We start from the raw sequence: 20517 nt of genomic DNA, 5'->3' as shown, positions 1-20517 counted from the left end.
TTATACATACCTATTCTATTATTTAGCTGGATGTTAGCTGCCACGAAGACATCCATATGCAATGTGCCTGCCCTCCTTCCTTTTTATTCCAGTGTATTATCCTAATAGTTTGCTGCAGGACAGTCTTAAGTCAGAAATAGATTGAAGTGTGATAATTCGGTTCTACTTTCTCTTTACCCTGGCCTACCATGAGGAGATACTCTTTTTTATCTTGATTTTTCATAACGTAAATGATAAATAATTATTCCTGAAATAAAAACGTGCACACACACATATATATATATATATATATATTATTGTCTTTTCAGATTATATACTGTATTTTTTATCTTATATAATTTATTTTTTTTTTCTTTTTTTCAGTACTCCGAAAATTGATTTACGTTAAATAATATTGGTGGCCCTGAAAAGGGCCGATTTTTGGATCCAACACGTGGCAGAGCACATTCCTTTTTTATACCATGCAATCCGATCCATCTAAAAAAATACCCATTCGAAACCAACAACAGTAAAGCTCATTCAATAATCCGTCCAGTAGCCATTCCGCTCGATCACTTGATTAAGTCGATTAGGTATCGAGTTAGTCAAGTTAGCTAAGAACTCTGGGTCAGACCTAAGGCCTTCCCAGATATTCTTCGCTTGATCGAGAATCGCTGCCCTCGTCCTCGCGCCTGGCTCTATCCATCGTCTGGACATCAATGCCCAGACGTTCTCAATTAAATTGAGATCCGGTGATCGAGCGGGCCAATCCACCACTTCCAACTCCGGGTGTCGCGCAAACCACGCTCGCGTTTCGCGTGAGGTATGGATCGCTGAATTGTCCTGCACAAATCGGATCACCGGTACTTCATCCGCGGGATATACATTACGCACGCTTGGGAGAAAAATTTCTTCCAAGATGCGAATGTATTCCCGGGAATTCATACGTGGAGAAATCTCCACAAGATCACCGATATGTTCACCGGAAATCCAGCCCCATACGCCACACGATACGCGTCCAGACCGATGAGTCTGGAAGACGTGGTTTGGCTGCAACCGGGTATCGTTCGGGCGCCACACGTGCAAGGCCTGAGCCTGAGAGGGCAACGATATGAAAACCTTTTCATCGGTCCATATCGTAGCCTTCCAATCTGCACGGCTCCGCGAAAGATTCGCGAGGGCATAGCCAACTCTCTGCTCACGGTGAGCAGGAGTTAATGGGATTTTACGCGCTGGACGACGGCAGTGAATACCTGCAGAGTGTAAACGCCGCAGGCCGGTGGTCACTGAAGCTGGATAATCTATCTCCTCCACTATGTCGCTGACACTAGCGAAGGGATCTTCTTCGATCCTGCTCAGCAGCTGCTGGTCATCGATCTCCGAAGTCCTTTTCTGCCCTCTGTTCTCCGCTCTCCGGTCACGCAGTGCGTGGTCTCCGCCTTCGCGGTACCGACGTATCCAGCGCCTGACGGTGGTCTCGTGTGCCCCGCAGAGTACAGCGATCTCACTCGCGCTTTTCCCGCACTCAAAATAGCCAATGGCTCTTCCTCTGGTAGCCTCACTATGCTGTGACATCGTCGACGTATCCAATAGATATGAATGTTATAACAAATTAACGTTATTATCGATACTTCTAATTCAATAATCGAGGCATTATTCACTTTTATCTATAATAACGTTAATTTGTTATAACATTCATATCTATTGGATACGTCGACGATGTCACAGCATAGTGAGGCTACCAGAGGAAGAGCCATTGGCTATTTTGAGTGCGGGAAAAGCGCGAGTGAGATCGCTGTACTCTGCGGGGCACACGAAACCACCGTCAGGCGCTGGATACGTCGGTACCGCGAAGGCGGAGACCACGCACTGCGTGACCGGAGAGCGGAGAACAGAGGGCAGAAAAGGACTTCGGAGATCGATGACCAGCAGCTGCTGAGCAGGATCGAAGAAGATCCCTTCGCTAGTGTCAGCGACATAGTGGAGGAGATAGATTATCCAGCTTCAGTGACCACCGGCCTGCGGCGTTTACACTCTGCAGGTATTCACTGCCGTCGTCCAGCGCGTAAAATCCCATTAACTCCTGCTCACCGTGAGCAGAGAGTTGGCTATGCCCTCGCGAATCTTTCGCGGAGCCGTGCAGATTGGAAGGCTACGATATGGACCGATGAAAAGGTTTTCATATCGTTGCCCTCTCAGGCTCAGGCCTTGCACGTGTGGCGCCCGAACGATACCCGGTTGCAGCCAAACCACGTCTTCCAGACTCATCGGTCTGGACGCGTATCGTGTGGCGTATGGGGCTGGATTTCCGGTGAACATATCGGTGATCTTGTGGAGATTTCTCCACGTATGAATTCCCGGGAATACATTCGCATCTTGGAAGAAATTTTTCTCCCAAGCGTGCGTAATGTATATCCCGCGGATGAAGTACCGGTGATCCGATTTGTGCAGGACAATTCAGCGATCCATACCTCACGCGAAACGCGAGCGTGGTTTGCGCGACACCCGGAGTTGGAAGTGGTGGATTGGCCCGCTCGATCACCGGATCTCAATTTAATTGAGAACGTCTGGGCATTGATGTCCAGACGATGGATAGAGCCAGGCGCGAGGACGAGGGCAGCGATTCTCGATCAAGCGAAGAATATCTGGGAAGGCCTTAGGTCTGACCCAGAGTTCTTAGCTAACTTGACTAACTCGATACCTAATCGACTTAATCAAGTGATCGAGCGGAATGGCTACTGGACGGATTATTGAATGAGCTTTACTGTTGTTGGTTTCGAATGGGTATTTTTTTAGATGGATCGGATTGCATGGTATAAAAAAGGAATGTGCTCTGCCACGTGTTGGATCCAAAAATCGGCCCTTTTCAGGGCCACCAATATTATTTAACGTAAATCAATTTTCGGAGTACTGAAAAAAAGAAAAAAAAAATAAATTATATAAGATAAAAAATACAGTATATAATCTGAAAAGACAATAATATATATATATATATATATATGTGTGTGTGCACGTTTTTATTTCAGGAATAATTATTTATCATTTACGTTATGAAAAATCAAGATAAAAAAGAGTATCTCCTCATGGTAGGCCAGGGTAAAGAGAAAGTAGAACCGAATTATCACACTTCAATCTATTTCTGACTTAAGACTGTCCTGCAGCAAACTATTAGGATAATACACTGGAATAAAAAGGAAGGAGGGCAGGCACATTGCATATGGATGTCTTCGTGGCAGCTAACATCCAGCTAAATAATAGAATAGGTATGTATAACTTTATGAATATGGAAATAATTTATGCTTACTTTTAAGAATGAATTTTCATACTCTTTCTAATATTTTTCAGCCACTGGGTAAATATACTCGTGGATAACAGTAATATATGAATTTTCAAAAGTTAGCGAAGGAAGAGAAGACTAATATAATGCAGCGTAAGGATTTGTTTGCCCACTTTAAAGTGCTACGTAACTTACAGGATTAACAAGCTCTAAGTGATGAGAATAACAATTTACCACTGAATTTGCCTATATGCACTGGTAGCAGAAATTGAAAATAATGCAAGATATCTTAATCCGTAAGGAGTTACTATTAATCATTTGAATATTCTTCAATTTAAGTTTAAGTATTAAAGTTTTCTTCGAATATAGGCTATAATTGTAAAATCATTGCAAATTTGCTGCTTTTGGATACTGCGAAAGAACAAAAGGACCCAGCAACATTACCCACAACAGGAATGTATTCTGATTCTGCAACTATAAACTGTTCTGTCACCATTCAACAATATTCACTCATGGTTACGTAATGAGATGTAGTGTAAGTAAATGGATTTTAATATATTGGCTTTTTCTTCTTTACATATTTAGTATATTTGAAAATTAATAAGAAATTAATTATATTGCGTAGAAACATTAGCTGGATAATAGCAGAATGGCTTCTGGATAATGTATTGCATGACACTGGACAGATTTACGTAAATAGCTGTTTCTTGGACCTGTGGCAGTTGAGCTGTCAGGAGCTCTCAGAGGTTCTCTTCCAGCATCATCAATTGGAAATAGATACGAAAGCTTGTCACTATTGATATTAGGTTTCTGCAAAAAAATCTGAGTTAACGATTATCTATTTTAATAATGAATTGCATCTTCTTTATTCGTAGAATCTTATTGCTGTAAGCTTGGGATCCATAGTTGACTTGCAAGCTCCAATGGACTTTACGACTCAAGAATATAGCTCCTTATTATTAATATAAAAGTTAATGATGTGTTATTCTTGACAAAATATCAACAACATAAATTTAATTTAAAATATATATTTTCAGTTATTTTTATACACCATATGTTACACAATAATAGGTTAAAACTAAAATACATATTTTTTATACAAATTTATAACACTTAATATGATTTTATTAAAAGTTCATCACTTACAAGTTATTTTAATAAATTAATACAAATTACAGAGGTTAAGTTGCACATTTTGACACTTCACTCATTGGAATATGCCCTCTTCTTTTTATTGATCTGTCGTTTGATTACTATATTATTACCGCTTCTATCAGTATACCAAAATTCCTATCACTATACCAAAAACGTGCTCGAGCAGAATCAATGGGCACATGGGGTATCATATGTCTTTCTCTCTCACTCTTATGCTATTAGACAGAGAAAGAAGAAAATTCTTACTATACCATTTTATCCCGAGATGATATACTTTTGACAAAAGTAAGACGATCAACCGCTACACTCGAGTATATGCAATTTACCAGATTCTCCTTATTCTCCCCACCACGACTCCTATACGTCATCGTGACGTCATCTGACGTCACCGTGACGTTTTACGCTTTGGTGAGAACTAGAGACCTGAAGCTGTCCAGCTAGTTACAAATCTAGTAGGCCATTCTTCACGAGCAGATTCGATGAATGTCAGTGTACATACAAGAATAGGAATATTGAAGAATTTGAAGAGATAGGGAGTAGGGAGGGTGTGCAAGTGGTGGAACCCGACGTGGAGTGGAACTGGAAGGAACACCGGTACCGGGAATCAGGATGAGTGGAGCAATAGCCTCTCTGTGAACATACCTTAAATTAAGCGTATCGTGCAACTTAGCGCTTCGGAAGCGCTAAGTAACGTTGAATACAGCCAATTGAAGGGATGTATGTGTGCGTGTATGTACACTTTAATTCACTCAGCACTCACCACTCAGCAGGCTCAGCAGTCTCTCATCGCTTACAAAACTGTAGGTTATCTAAGCGCAACAATCTCTTCCCTTATCTCTAGTTGATGTATACAAAACCCACAAAAACCTAAAACAATTACAGTAATTATACCTTTACATGATTATTTTACAAGAGCTAACAATAGAATTAAGTTTTTAAGTATATTTCTGATATCTCTGAATGAGGTTAGATCTGAAAATGTTAAAATATTATATGTATTATAGATAAACTAAATTATAATCTACACAATTTCTTATGAATAAATCCCAGAAACATAATTTGATTTGTTATATTTATAGGAAATAACACCATAAAAATGCCTGAGACAGAAGACGATATGGGAATGTCAGTTAGACTGACGAATGATGACTTCAGAAAACTTTTAATGACACCTAGAGCACCAGCACAAACTACTACAACAGCATCATCCGTAGCAGGAACTATTAGAGATGCAAGTGCCAAAACTGCTCAAACTCCAATTATTGGAAGTGGAAGTAGAGCTGAGCTCCGAAGGAAGAAAAAAAGTTTTTATGCTAAATTGAAAAAGCAGGAAGAAGATAAGATGGCTGAATTAGCTGAGAAGTACCGAGATAGAGCTAGAGAACGTCGTGATGGCACTAATCAGGATTATCAAGCCGAAGATCCCATGAATAGTGCCAGTGCTTATCGTGCTGTAGCCCCTGATTTGAAGTCTGGAATTGATGCAGCTGAACGTAGGAGACAAATGATTCAGCAATCAAAATTCTTGGGAGGTGATATGGAACACACTCATTTAGTAAAAGGATTGGATTATGCTCTTCTACAAAAGGTAAGAATTAGTTTGAAATAGGTTCACAGCTTAAACTAATATTTTAATACTCAAATAATCGTTCTCAATTTAGGTGAGAAGTGAAATTGAAGCAAAGGAGTTTGAGCAAGAGCAGGAAATGGAAAAGCTGGTGAAACCAAAAGAAAAAGTGAAGGATGAGAAGAAACCTGAGAAAAAAGACGATGAGATGCAGTTTAAAACCAAAATCGGTCGTAATATTGTTAAAACTATAATGATAATGAAATCAAAACAGGTAGAAAGAAACGAGCTCTTCACTCCAGGGCGTATGGCATATGTGATTGAATTAGACGATGAAAATGCCGATGTTGACATACCAACCACTTTAATTAGAAGTAAAGCTGATGTTCCAACTACAGATGTGATGCCAACCTTAACTACTAATGATATAGTTATCAACAAACTTGCTCAGATTTTGTTGTACTTGCGTCAAGGAAATCGTCATGGGAAAAAAGGGAAAAGATACAAGGATGGTCGCGCTAGAATCGACGAAACAAATGAAGCGGATATTCCTCAAAGACCACAGGATGATAGCATATATGGAGATATTGGAGAATACGTTCCAAGTTCTGGAAAGAAAGATGTACAGCATCGGGAGAAGAAAAAAGGATCTTATTTCGAGAAATCTATGGACGGTAGTATGGTAACGGATGACAAAGCTAATGCACCTCAATTGCCGCCTGTTTTACCACAAGTTTTGGATAGCGGTGCACCGAAAAAAGGAGCGTTGCTCAATAAATTGGCAGCCGAACCCGAAGGATACGCCGAGTGTTATCCGGGCCTGGACGAAATGCAGGATGCGATAGACGATTCTGACGACGAAGTTGATTATACGAAAATGGACCTTGGTAATAAAAAAGGGCCAATTGGCAGATGGGACTTCGACACGCCCGAAGAGTACAGCGAGTACATGAACAACAAAGAAGCATTACCGAAAGCGGCCTTCCAATACGGCGTAAAAATGGCTGATGGTAGAAGAACAAGAAAATACAATAAAGAAAAAAATGAAAAGGCGGAGTTAGACCGTGAATGGCAAAAAATTCAGAACATTATGAATAAAAGAAAACCTTCCGGCCCAGCAGAGGGTGGCTCAGAATTTAAAGTACCCAGATATTAATAAAATTCTCCAATTTGTAATTATTTTCTATTAACTTAAGTCTGATACAAACTAGAAAAGAATATAATTTGTATTAAGTAGTTTTATGGTATAGTCATAGAACGTAAATGAAAATAATTTCACTTAAGCGTATTGTTTACATAGCGTTTACATATAAATTTTTTGAATAGAGAAATATAACGCTTTGGTGAATAACTAGTAACGTTTTATTCATTGATACGCGTCAAGAAATCTGATGTCTTTATTGAATAATCGCAATGATGTAACAAGACGCAATATTTTACTTATGTCTTTGTAAGAAAGTGACGTTATTAAGCAACTCCAGGATGACATGATTATATCTATCATAAACAAAAATGAACTTATAAGTTCACGACCTGCAACTGACGAAAACCAGTTCAAACTTTGCTAGGTAAACAGCTTATCTTTAACCTTTGACCTGCGATTCTAGGGATCTCATTTACAAACCGAAATTAACCGGTTACTATTAATTTTCAACAAACCACGATTACAAAAATTGTTTCTGTTCCGATGTTTTTTTTATCAGTCTGGCATGATACTAAAACCATTCACAACAATAAACTGAAAGAGTATTCTCTAATTTGCACTTATAATCGATGTAATTAAATTAATATTAAATTTTTTTATATTACTAATACCCAAATTATTGTTATGGGCCGATATTAATTTCAAGGTACATAATATGTATAGGGTGATACACATAAGACGCTCTAGAGCATTTATCCCTAGAATTATACAGTTTATTGCACAAGACTTATCTGATCACAAAAAAGAAGGACTTCCAAAAATATGCTCTATCTATGCAAAACAAATCGATCCCTTACAACAATGCTCTAGTGGGTCTCAAATTTCTAACGCTGTATATACAAATAAAGAGAGACTGCAATTGAAATTTGTCAAACTGCGAAATATTATGTAAAAATAATTAAAATTGTACAATATTATGCACGTGAAGAATGAATGATGGGTTGTCAAAATTTTTGTCCCCACTGGGATTTAGAGCTGGGTGATAAGGAGATGCGAATGGATCTTCAGGGAATCCTCGAGTTCTTTTGACCCTCGCATAGCGATACCAAAGACTTATATAAACGTGTCTCGCTTTACTCTGGTTCAGTCGATAATTGTAACTGGCATCGATCGGAGGTCGATGTCTCTGTGACTATAAGTAAACTTGTTCATACGCGGTGATTGCACTTTCCCAAGCCGAACGCAAAAACGGAAAACCAAACGAGCAAGATTCACACGAGTCGAAAATTTTCCTTGCCGAGTATATCAAATGCTAGCTGTAAAAAATTATTTTCATTCGTGGCGCACCTTTGCTGTTAAACATGTAAGAGAACACATCCTCTTAAATTCTATCGCCATGCCATATATATATATATATATATATATTGACGATTTTCCTCTCAAATCAATATATAATTAATCATGTCAATATTGATGTCTATATCCATTCAATTATCCCCGTACCTCTTCAAGTGTAAGCTTTAATTCAATGTGGATAATTACATACGCTTTTTATATAAATAAAAAGCAGAAAGTAATAAATAGATTTTCTATCTTAAAAGTATTCTCGCACTACTTTTATATTACTGACACTGTCTCTTATACAGTAACAATAATGAATCTTGAGGTAAAAACATCAGAATCACCATAAATACAACTACATAAAGTGTTATCTTTTCAATTATTAATGTACCTAACAAATAATAAGTACTACATCTTTATAATAATTACGAGAATAAAAGCTGCAGGTTAACGCGACGTAAAGAATCTGAAAAAGAATTAAGTTAACGGTAGTACTAATCTTTCATTATTCTTACCTCCTTTTAAAAATGGTAAACTTAATACCTATATTTTTGTTTATGTTTATGTTATTACTTAAACTTCCCTCGTATATTAGTCCTCAGTTTTCTTATCACTACAGCTTTCTGCTTCCTCCACGCACCTCTGCACTTATAATAGAGCGCACGTTTATCTTTACAGCTGGTTTAAACCACTCTCTAAACTTTACGCTCAAGAAGATTCTAATATAAACCATAGGTATGTATCCTGGTTTGCATGAATATCACTGCTTAATAACATCAAGTAACCACTATCGTAGTAAACAAACTTATAATAACTTATTAGAATACAAATACAATAAAATGACACAAATGTATATTTGTAAACATAGACGGTGATGGCGCAATTGAAAGTTGCAATAATTGGGCAGAGCCCGTTTGCTGCAGAAGTTTATAAGCTATTAAAACAAAATGGTCATCAAATAACGGGAGTCTTCACCATACCGGATAAAGGAAACCGAGAAGATCCTTTAGGTAATTATTTTAAACGTTTTGCATGTCCCAAGCAAACCTACAGTGTCAGAAACGTACCTGAAATGCGCAGAAAATGTCAGGAACGTTCCTGACACATTATATTTTATATAAACACAGATTCTTATAAAAATATTCTCGCAGCAACTACTGCCAAGTTGGACAACACACCGGTATTCAAGATCAAAGCATGGAGGAGCAAGGGTGCAACGTTACCAGAAATATTGCAGCTGTACAATGGAATTGAAGTTGACCTGAACGTTCTTCCATTTTGCAGTCAGTTTATTCCGATGGAGGTGATAAATCATCCCCGTCACCGTAGTATTTGTTATCATCCTTCCATATTACCGAAGCACAGAGGTGCCAGCGCCATCAATTGGTGAGTTTCTTAAATTTTATCATCCTATCCTGTATCCTACCCTCTCCGCCATATTGACACGCGAATCTTTAAATTCATCCACAATAACTAACGTGACCATTTATTTGTATTTTTCAAAACAAAACATTCTCTATTACCTGTTCCTTTTATTTATTTTTCCCGTTAGCTGTAGACTATTATGTGACTACCATTACTTTCTGTTTATGTTTTGCAATTTTTGCACATTTTTATAAACAGAACAGTTTCAGGTCCCGAACTCATTAGGGGACAATATATAGAGACAACTAGAAAATCATTTAAAAAACGGGACGTTTAGTCATATTACCATAACCTCAATTTCAATTTTATAACTTAATCTATATTTCAAGTCAGACTTTACTTTTGATTAGAATGTTGTATGCTGCTGCACGAAAACCGGTTTGGTTTAGTGTAACTTTTCTCGAAGAACGCACTAAACAAAGTATATAATGATTAATAATAGCAAGTGCCACGAGTCAGTCGTATGATTTTATTAGCTTCGATATCGTCTCGCATTTCTCCAACAGTTCAATAATCAGCGTGCTCTCTTCATACACACATCAGTGATGACATAATAAAAAAATCCGATAACTCGACTTCCCCCCTCTCTCTCCTCCTTAACTTTTACACTTTAACGCATATATTGCTAATCTTCTTCCTACAGTGTTCTCATCTTTTTTCCTCAGACATAAATAGTAGCTATGTGATATAAACACGAGATAAACATTCTTCACGCAATAAGAGAGTTCACGAAACTTGTATATAATTTACTAAGTATTCCTCTTAAAAGAAGCATACATTTTACATTAATATACCGTAAATAATGCGTTGTAACTCTTACAGGACACTAATCCAAGGCGACGAAGAAGCCGGATTTTCAATATTTTGGGCGGATGATGGCTTGGATACCGGTCCAATATTGTTGCAAAAATCGTGCAAAGTTGGGAAGGATGATACGTTGGACACATTGTACAACAAGTTTTTGTATCCTGAAGGAATCAAGGCGATGGGAGAGGCAGTGGAGATGGTTGCAAATGGTACAGCACCGAAAATAGCGCAAAGCAACGAGGGTGCCACTTACGATCCAATGTTGAACAAGAAAGAGCTTCAGAAGGTCGATTGGTCTAAGTCAGCCGAGGAAGTTCATAATTTTATTCGTGGCATGGACAGCACACCTGGTGCATGGACGGTCCTCAATGGGGAAGAGGTTCGTCTCTACGGTTCCACAAAGTGGGAGGACCACGTGAAAATACCAGTCAGTGACCACGAGGTGGATGTAGAAGGTCGGAAAGGTTTGATCCACGGGGGTGGATTATTGGTACCATCTGGTACCACTGGATACGTCAATGTAGAGGTCATCAAAATCGGTAACAGAACGATCCACGCTAATAAATATGGCCAAAGCAACGACAAACTTACCCTAGATCTCACCGATAACGAACGAATGCACGTCCAAACTCTCAAAAAAATTTGGAAAAATATTCTCAAAGTCGAAATCGAGGACGACACTGATTTCTTCGCCTCGGGTAAGAATCGCTCTTTTCTTTACAAAAGTAAACTTGAATATATTAGTCGCTGGATAGATAAATCTTATTTTTTAAAAGTTATAGATAATTTATTTTTACTTAAACAGATGTACACTAAGCTTCTCTCAGATTTATCAGTCTTCATAAATGGACTGTGAAACACATTGACGCAAAATTTCACCGACTTTTTATACTCTTTTAGAAAAAATTGTTATATTATTTTGTTTCTTAGAGAAATTGTATCATATGATAGACACATTTCAGTGGTGAGACTAATGTTACTTTCACTGATCGTTATTTTAGTGGTACTCGCTGCAGCAATAACCGGTTATTTCATACGATTTTATATATGATATACACATACATAGTGTATATAACTGATAGTAGAAGTGGGTTTGGTATAATTTACAGAAGTGTTGCAAGAGAATGTAAATGTTGCGTCATTAATTTTGGCGTTAAAAAAATTATAATTAACGTTTTTATTCTCTTAAACAGGAGCTGGTAGTATGGACGTGGTGAGGCTGGTAGAGGAAGTTAAGGTAGCGATAGGAGTGAATTTGGAGAACGTGGACGTATTTTTGGCACCTATTTTTAACGAGTTTTTAAATACGGTGATTCTGGCGAGTCGTGGTACCGCGGCCAATAAGGAGATCAAGTACGAAGCTGTGGAGATTGAAGCGAACAATCGACATTTGAAATTCCCCAGGCAATTATTTATCGATGGAAAATTCGTAAACGGTCGTGCCAAGCCAATTGACACTATCAACCCTCACGACGAGAGTATTATTTGCTCTGTGGAGTCAGCGTCCGCCGAGGACGTTGATGACGCTGTGAAAGCTGCGAAAAAAGCTTTCGAGGAGGGTGAATGGGGCAAGATCAGTGCTAGGGAGCGAGGAGCACTGATGTTCAAGTAATAAAAAATTCTATTAGATTGTAATTATTAAAGCTCATGAAAATCATGTGAAAATATATTCTTAGATTAGCCAATCTGATGGAGGAGCACAAAGAGGAACTGGCTACTATAGAAAGTTTAGATTCTGGAGCTGTTTATACTTTGGCGTTGAAAACTCACATTGGCATGTCCATCGAGACCTGGAGGTACTTTGCTGGATGGTGTGACAAGATACAAGGTTCCACTATACCTATATCTCACGCGAGACCCAATAGGAACCTCACTTTTACAAGGAAGGAACCAATCGGAGTGTGTGGACTCGTCACACCCTGGAATTATCCCTTAATGATGTTATCCTGGAAGATGGCTGCTTGTTTGGCAGCTGGTAATACAGTTGTTATGAAACCAGCTCAGGTGAACTTATCTCAAACATAATGGAATTATTGGTTCATATCAGGCACAGATAATCAATTAAAAGTTAATACAATACTTTTATAGGCCTCGCCCTTGACAGCTTTAAAGTTCGCCGAGCTAACCGTGAAAGCTGGATTTCCCCCAGGTGTTGTTAATATAGTACCCGGAAGTGGAGGTGTCACAGGAGAATCTGTGGTAAATCACCCCTTAATTCGGAAGCTTGGTTTCACTGGATCCACTCAGATCGGTCAGAATATTATGAAATGCTGTGCTGAGAGTAACTTGAAAAAGTTATCATTAGAGTTGGGTGGCAAAAGTCCATTGGTTATATTTGAGGATGCAGATTTGCAGCTGGCTGTCAGGCATGGAATGAACAGTGTGTTTTTCAACAAGGGTGAAAACTGTATCGCAGCAGGTAATAGTTGTGATTATTTAGAATTGTTTACAGAAAGAAAATTGGAAAGTTATTAAAAATAAAATTTTCGTTTATTTATATATACATATTTAGACAAATGGAGTTTTAACGATTTTTCAGGACGAATATTCGTGGAGGAGAGAATTCACGAGGAGTTTGTGACAAGAGTGGTGGAAGAGACGAAGAAGATGACGATAGGAAATCCTTTGGATAGAAGTACGGCTCACGGTCCGCAAAATCACAAAACTCATCTGGATAAATTACTGGAGTTTGTGGAGATTGGTGTGAAGGAAGGAGCGAAATTGGTTTATGGCGGGAAACGTGTGGACCGTCCAGGCTGGTATTTCCAGCCAGCGATTTTCACGGAAGTCAAGGACGACATGTATATAGCCAAGGAGGAGTCTTTCGGTCCCATAATGGTCATCTCAAAGTTCAGCTCTGAGAAGATAGACGATGTCATCAGCAGAGCGAACAACACAGAGTACGGATTAGCTTCCGGTGTGCTCACTAAGGATATTAGCAAGGCCCTCAAGTTTGCTGAAAAAATTGAAGCTGGTACAGTTTTTATCAATACGTACAACAAAACAGATGTTGCAGCTCCATTCGGTGGCTTCAAGATGTCCGGTTTCGGCAAAGACCTCGGACAGGAAGCTCTTAACGAATATTTAAAGACCAAGACAGTTACTATTGAATATTAAAACACTGTGTTACGTTGAGTGGAGCAGCATTATTGATTTATTGGAAAGCTGCTAAAAGAACATCATGAGGAAAGTACGTTTTAACCGTCCGCTTTTGTATTATCGCTCGCATCGTTACTCAAACTTCTCCGATATATATTATATATATATATATACATATACATACACACACAAATCTTGTCTTATTTATGTAAATAAATTTCGAAGAGTTTTTATTTATTATAAAGGCTTATTAATTGTTGTCGATCATTCGGTCTATACTATAATAATGAAGAAGATCGTTGTTTACTTCTTAGAAGAAGATACAGATGACGAAAATAGATGCGTGACTGGACTGTATACCCGTGGGATTTAGTTCCCACGAGCTGGAGGTGTTAGCAGGGTGGATCAACTGTTTTTTGTGCCGATCTTACAACGTCTGATCTTTCGAAGCTCCAGATGCTCCAACTCCATTTCTTTTTTTGCCTTAACGAAGCGTGCTTGATCTACGTGGGTGCAACGTTTCTTACAAGCAGTGCAAACAACGGTTTTGTTGCTACTCGAAGCTTTCCTATTCTTTCCCTCCCTTTCCACGTTAAAATAACCCCTTTACTGCTAACAAAAAGCCATAAGAAGCGATCAAGCAAGTTTTTTTTCAGTTTTTTATTTGCCATCAACTGAGAGAGATGACTCTGTGAAACGAGTTAAGAAATCATGGCGAATAATATGCTGCTCTTAACATTTTTCCTCTTTCACACCTTTCCATACTAAATTATCCCTTTTTCTGCCAGCAGAAATCTTAAGAAGCAAATTAAACAAGTTTTATAGTTTTTTTACTTGCCATCATTAGAAAAATGAGTTTATAAAACAAATTATTTTTTTTAAATATTGTAACGAATAGTTTATTCATTACTGTGCAAAAGTTCTAAACAGCAAAGGGAAAATCAACCTAATTTAAAAGTTGTATATTTATGGTGAATACAAAAAAATGGTACAGAGATCTACTTGGTCTTATTCGACAGATTAATTCAAGCATTTTCGTTTTACATACAGTTATATTATAAAAAATGTTTAAATATCCACGCTTTACAATTGTATGCACAATTTTCTTCAATAATTATATTAACATTTTAAATATTGGACTTTAACGATTTTCTCAATAACTTTGGCCTAAGACTATTAGATCAATCTCTATTTTGATCATTAAGAAAGTAATGACAATGTTAATGTAAAAATGTCATGTCTTCTTACTCCAAATTAACTCATAAATTTAAAATATCAGAGAAAAACTCTAAAGAGAAAACGCGTGAGTTTTTATAAGAGAACGAAGGATAAAATCTTTCCAAATATTTGAAAATCAAGTTTTTAATGAACCACAAAACTAAAACTTTCGAGTTAGATAGATTTTTTTATTTTGCTCTTTCCAAACTTTTGAACGGTAGTGTATATTAATTGTCAAAATGACGTTGAGGATTTTACGGTGAGGGTATATTCGTTGAAAAAAAAAGTTGCATACGGATATAAGCATAATGGGTGTACGGAAAGAGAATGCAAATCTAGCAAGTAAGGATGAGGGAAGCTAGTGAACGAAACTGGTATGGTGAAAGGGAAAATCGTAAACATGGAGATGCATTTCTGGTAGCTGCAACGTGCAGTACACGTGTTGCATATACCTGCATGCATATACCTGGTGCAGGGTGGAGAATATGTGTGTGTGTGTGTGTGTGTGTGTGGCATGAACGGGCGTTTGGCTGGCTGTGTATGGTCAACAGCTCCGACAACCAACAGCTGTTCCCATAAACAGACCAAGCTCCCTCTTTTCCATCTTCTCTCCTTCTCTTACATCTCCATTCCCTATTGATATACACCCATAGAAACCCTCTCCCTCCTGCCCCTGCCCTTCCTAACATTTTCTCTCACCCTCCATCTTTCTCTCCCTCCAGAGCGATCTCATTCGTTTTCTCCTTCAATTCTTCTTCTCTGCTTTAGTTGGTTCTTCTGCTTTTTTCCTTCCTTCCTTTCTTCTTTTATTACCCATTCATATACACAAATAGAAACCATCTCTCCCGTATGCTTCCTTCTATAATTTTCTCTCTCTCTCTCTCTTTTCCTCCGTTTTCTCTAAAATTCTCCATTTTTGGGGTCTACTCGTTTTTTCTAGCCTTTCCTTCGTTCTTTCATACCCCATATGCATATGTATTAAAATAGACTTTATTTTATTATTCCTCATTTTGATCATTTATTTCAATATCTGAAAAAAATACACCCGAACGTCCTGATTCATGGGAAATCTTTAACCCAATTCGCAATAAAAAATATTTAGTATAAACATTAACTATAATTTGAAATATTACATGTGTTAGAAATTTTTGAAATGGTCATTCTGTTAGGTAATTCAATATTCAATTCCTTACAAAGAAAGCGTTTTCCGAAAATTTTTTTAAATTAATAATCACCGTTTTATTCCTAATAAAATGTCTTTATACACTCTATTACGAATAGAACAAAATAATAATTATTTTTAATATAAACCTCTATAGAACCAATTTAACAGAGTTTTCCAATAATTATTTTATGCTTTCTTCAACAAAATCTCGTCCCTCCTCTTTTTCATTTTCTCCTATAAATCCTCGTCTGTTTCATTCTTCCTTTACTGCTTTTATAATTCATATACCAATAATTAACTCATTTACAGCGAAACGTATGCAGAATTGTACACTGCCAAAAAATAGCAGTTATATAAGCTTTAATAAAAAAAATAACGACCACTTTTAATAAAACCACTGCAGAATCAACCTAATACAGTTCTTCCAAAAATGATCTTTCACTTTCTACTTTCTCCTCTTCAACATTAAAAATTAATTCTCTCTTTGAAATCTTCGATTGTTCTTTCATAATCCACACCAACAATAAACACATTTATAGTATGGAATATGTGCAGAACGATGCACTGTTAGGTGATGGTAAAATTATATGGAAAACGGTTACAAGAATTACTCATCGTCCACAATGTGAGTGCAAGAACGATGATTCATGACCAGTTGGACCGCTATAACCGGAATCCGAGAAAGATTTTTAAACCAATGGAGATGAGTGCATGTGTTCGGGACGCGTTTATGCACCGAGGTGCAGTTTGAGAAAGAGGAAGAAGGAAGAAAGAGAAGTTTATCGGCAATTTTCTTTCACAGAGATCTGCGCTTTTGAGAAGCTTGCAGCCGTTATATTAATGATCGGTAAGTATGTATATAGTATAGTGGCCCTGACTGGTGCAGGCGATAGTTGCTCAGCTGTCGTCGTGTTTAAATTGCGTGAAAATGGGTGAAGATGGATGGATAGATAGACAGAGAGAGAGAGAGATGGAGATGGAAAGGAGGATAGAGAGGGGGGATATGCTATATATATACTTACAGAGAAAGAAAGAATACTTTTAGTGGATAATAATTAATCTTGTTAGTTCGTTTGAACGCTCGCATAGGTTTAGGGGCATTAGCGAAGGAAAGGACCGTTGGTTAGGGCTCCAGTTGCTTAGTAGAGGGAAAGAGAGAGAGAGAGAGAGAGAGAGAGGCAGGCAAAGCTTTCCAACAAATTTGAGGAGCGCCGCTTAATTCGACGATGGTACACGCGCAGCACGAATCGCTCGGCTCCTCCGTTTAACATTATTCATCGTGAACAGGAAATGCAAATTTCTCTCGGTGTCCCCCGACTGCCCCTTTAGTTCAGGACAGTGCCCTCTGAACCCTCTCCACTCGCCTGACCCCTTCTTCCATTCAAACTTTTCACAAAAATCGTCTCTCGCCACCTTCGGCTTCCTTCCCAACTATTGTTTACTAATACCATGTGTCATACCACTATTCACATTACCCATACTCTCGACTCGTACCAATTATATTCGCGCTTATAATCCATTTTTACTCCCTTCTTTTCTTCCTCCAATAAAACAATAATAATCGGATGAGTGATAAAAATAAGTTTTTCTAGAAACTTTTAATTAAAATTGTGGAAATTATGGTAAGGACCTCGAGAGACAAAAATTGTATTTTTTAATCCGAGACAATTCGATAAATATGCGAGTTTTCCTTTGGTTTAACCAAAATTGTCAATTAGGAGAAATCTATACAAGTGTGGTATTTTTATTTAAACCTCATTCAGCTTCCTTCCCAGTTATTGTTTACCAACACCACGTGTCGTATGTACAACACTATTCGCGCGATACTCATACCACACATAATCCATTTTTATTCTCTTCTTTTTTTTCTCCAATAAAACAACAATAACGGATAGTTGAAAAGAGAAATGTTTTTGTTAAAATTCTTCATTAAAATTATTGATATTGTGATGAAAAATTGTAGGGACATAAATTCCACTTTGTATATTATGAGTGAATTCTTCTACCCAGACGAGAAATAGATGCATGTCTTTGTTCGATCGATTGGCACAAAAATGTTGAGTTGGGGGAAGAAGTCTAAAGGTGTGATACTTTCGTTGGAAATTAGCGGGAAGGGGGACGAGAAGGGAGACGGAATGATGGAAAAATTGGTGGTGAAAGGGATGGAGAGAATCGGGCGAAGCTGACTGGGAGAATTTGTAAGGTCGGAATGTATTATGGTGGTTGGTTGATGGTTCGAAAGGCGCGATGGAACCCCCTCCCCCTATTCGCCTCGGAAAACGCACATGTGCTCGGTATAACCGTGGTCTGAAGTTCGGATCACTACTTTGGCTGGGAGTCTGGGATCAGTGGGACTCTGTGGGACCCGAGTGACTCGACTACCATAACCATAAGCATCCTGCATCGGTAGACTCGGTAGTCGGTCGGTAGTAGTGAATAGTGTGTTACGCGTGCTGCAGCCTCTGCTCATTCGGTTACCGAGAATCCTCTTTCTACCACCATTTTTATTTACATCAAGTTAAACTTTACGTGGATAAAAATTGATATTTTTTATTTAAAATTAATCGAACCTAATTGGATAGAAATAATTTATTAAATTCTGTTTTATACAATATAACCAAGGGACGCGTTAGAATATTCCCAAAAACACACGTGTGCCTGGACTGGCTGAAACTGTTTTCTGGCCGGTTGTGTTTTCCGCTGCTAGCTACACCAGTCCTTCAGCGTAGCAGTAGAAAACAGATCTATCATTAGTGAGTAGTGTGTTAGGTGTGCTGATTCCATTTCACTGTTTTTCTCACAAATCTCATTTGCACCGAGTCAAGAGCTTTATATGAAAAGTATTAATTTTTATTTAAAATTAACACCAAACACAATAAGATACTAATTAATTGTTAAAATTGTATTGCATATAATATAATCAGAAGACGCACGCTGGAATATTGTCCAATGCACACGTGTGCTCTCGGTATACACTGCGGTGGTCGGCGTTCAGGGTACCCGGGTGCATTGATAGTAGATGACGGGAATTCGGTAGCCCCACTTTGATTCCCATTGCCTATATTACATATAGGAATAATAGTCGGAGTAGGGCTACCGAATTCCCACCATATACCATAATTGTTAGGGTGTATTTTCTGTTGCTACCTTAGTTCAACAGTGTCTCGTATATCGGTATAGAAAATAGATTTATGGGTATGCTAGAGTGAATAGTTCGTTAGGGGTACTGGAGATTGCTGAGTCTTCTGATTCAATTTCGTCACCTAGTTTGTACTTTTATTTCCACCAACTGAAAATTCACGTGAAAATTTGAAGACTGTCTTTAAAATTAATCACAACTACAATATCAAAATAATTAGAAAACCCATACGATTAGTAGCATAAAATTTGTAAGGAACGTTTCCACGGTCAGTGATGAAAAAAAATGGAATTTTTTCTAAAACACAGGCGTGCCCTATACAAAACTATGTAATTGTTTTTAGAGTCCAGGATACTCCAAGATACAGATGTGTTGTCTATTGCAGCGTTACTGAGTTGCTGTGCAATAAGTTGAAATAAGACAAGAATACACCTGTCTCGCTACAAAATCGAATATCGTTGTACTAATTCGACGGTGAAACAATAGAAAACAGATGTACCAATACAGTGAATGATTCGTTACACCTAAACTATATATTGTCCCTCACGCGTTTACAGTTTTAATAGCACAAACAGAAATTTCATGCAGCTTTGCTCTACGCAATTGTTTATTTAGATTTTAGATAAATTCTCAAGAGAAATATTAGAAAAGAAAATTAATTTCAAGTGGGTTACACAATTACATTCCATTCTAGTCTTTTTTCTTCTTCTGTTTCTTCGTCTCGGCTGGCGATACTCACACACTTGCACTGTTTAGTAGTGAGTTGAGCCGAGCCTGCTTGGCTATTGCTTTGCTAGAGTTGCTACTTGCTAGTAAAGCTGTCGGCTGGTTCAGTAAGTTCGGTTGAGTCACTTGAGTCTGTCTGTGCTTCGCTGCTTCTACAGCCTTTACAGCCTTCTCTGCCTTCAAACAGTCTTCAGTCTTTCCTCGGCCCTCGCGGCCCTCGCTTGCCACGAACGTCGACTCCAATTCACTCGTCATGCAAAACTCGTGCATACTTCTCCCCTTCAACTTTCTACGCGAATAAAACGGAAGTGAATAGTGATATTCTCCAAATAATAGTTTTCCTGTTAAATGCAATTTAGTTCATGCGTAAAATTTAAAGAATCTTAACGAGAAATTTAAATGGTTATTTATTTCCTAATTAAATTGTTTTGGGCATCGAATAAACGTGATTATATGGATCGTAGTGAGTAGGCTG

At 38.0% G+C, this 20517-nt stretch overlaps 2 protein-coding genes and 1 long non-coding RNA gene across 6 annotated transcripts; all 3 read left to right on the top strand.

Moving 5' to 3' along the window:
- Nucleotides 1-3683: 3683 nt before the first annotated feature.
- Nucleotides 3684-4247, top strand: LOC136773641 (uncharacterized). The gene is made up of 3 exons (XR_010822659.1): nt 3684-3791; nt 3882-4062; nt 4132-4247. It is a non-coding gene; the product is annotated as an uncharacterized lncRNA (long non-coding RNA).
- Nucleotides 4248-4481: 234 nt separating this feature from the next.
- Nucleotides 4482-7332, top strand: beag (IC cytokine homolog beag). Of its 3 annotated transcripts, none has more exons than XM_066727315.1 (3): nt 4482-5211; nt 5491-5999; nt 6073-7332. In XM_066727315.1, exons 2-3 carry the CDS (start codon nt 5508-5510, stop codon nt 7132-7134), a joined length of 1554 nt encoding a protein of 517 aa, XP_066583412.1. In that variant the 5' UTR covers nt 4482-5211; nt 5491-5507; the 3' UTR covers nt 7135-7332. The 3 variants fall into 3 exon arrangements, with proteins under 3 accessions (XP_066583412.1, XP_066583411.1, XP_066583413.1); XM_066727314.1 differs by having other exon boundaries at nt 4482-5292; XM_066727316.1 differs by having other exon boundaries at nt 4482-5376.
- Nucleotides 7333-8345: 1013 nt separating this feature from the next.
- Nucleotides 8346-14018, top strand: LOC136773554 (cytosolic 10-formyltetrahydrofolate dehydrogenase). 2 transcript variants are annotated; one of them, XM_066727312.1, is made up of 9 exons: nt 8346-8485; nt 9142-9198; nt 9332-9473; nt 9615-9849; nt 10711-11393; nt 11889-12303; nt 12372-12699; nt 12784-13114; nt 13235-14018. In XM_066727312.1, the coding sequence occupies exons 3-9, from the start codon at nt 9338-9340 to the stop codon at nt 13810-13812; spliced, it is 2706 nt and encodes a 901-aa protein (XP_066583409.1). In that variant the 5' UTR covers nt 8346-8485; nt 9142-9198; nt 9332-9337; the 3' UTR covers nt 13813-14018. The 2 variants fall into 2 exon arrangements, with proteins under 2 accessions (XP_066583409.1, XP_066583410.1); XM_066727313.1 differs by having other exon boundaries at nt 9142-9473.
- The last annotated feature ends 6499 nt before the right edge of the window (nt 14019-20517 follow it).

The sequence above is a fragment of the Prorops nasuta genome, unplaced genomic scaffold (genome assembly GCF_024137725.1).
Source record: "Prorops nasuta isolate Cenicafe-Biocafe unplaced genomic scaffold, Cenicafe_Pnas_1.2 PNAS00005, whole genome shotgun sequence".
Taxonomy (NCBI): domain Eukaryota; kingdom Metazoa; phylum Arthropoda; class Insecta; order Hymenoptera; family Bethylidae; genus Prorops; species Prorops nasuta.
This window is presented reverse-complemented; position numbering and strand designations above follow the sequence as displayed.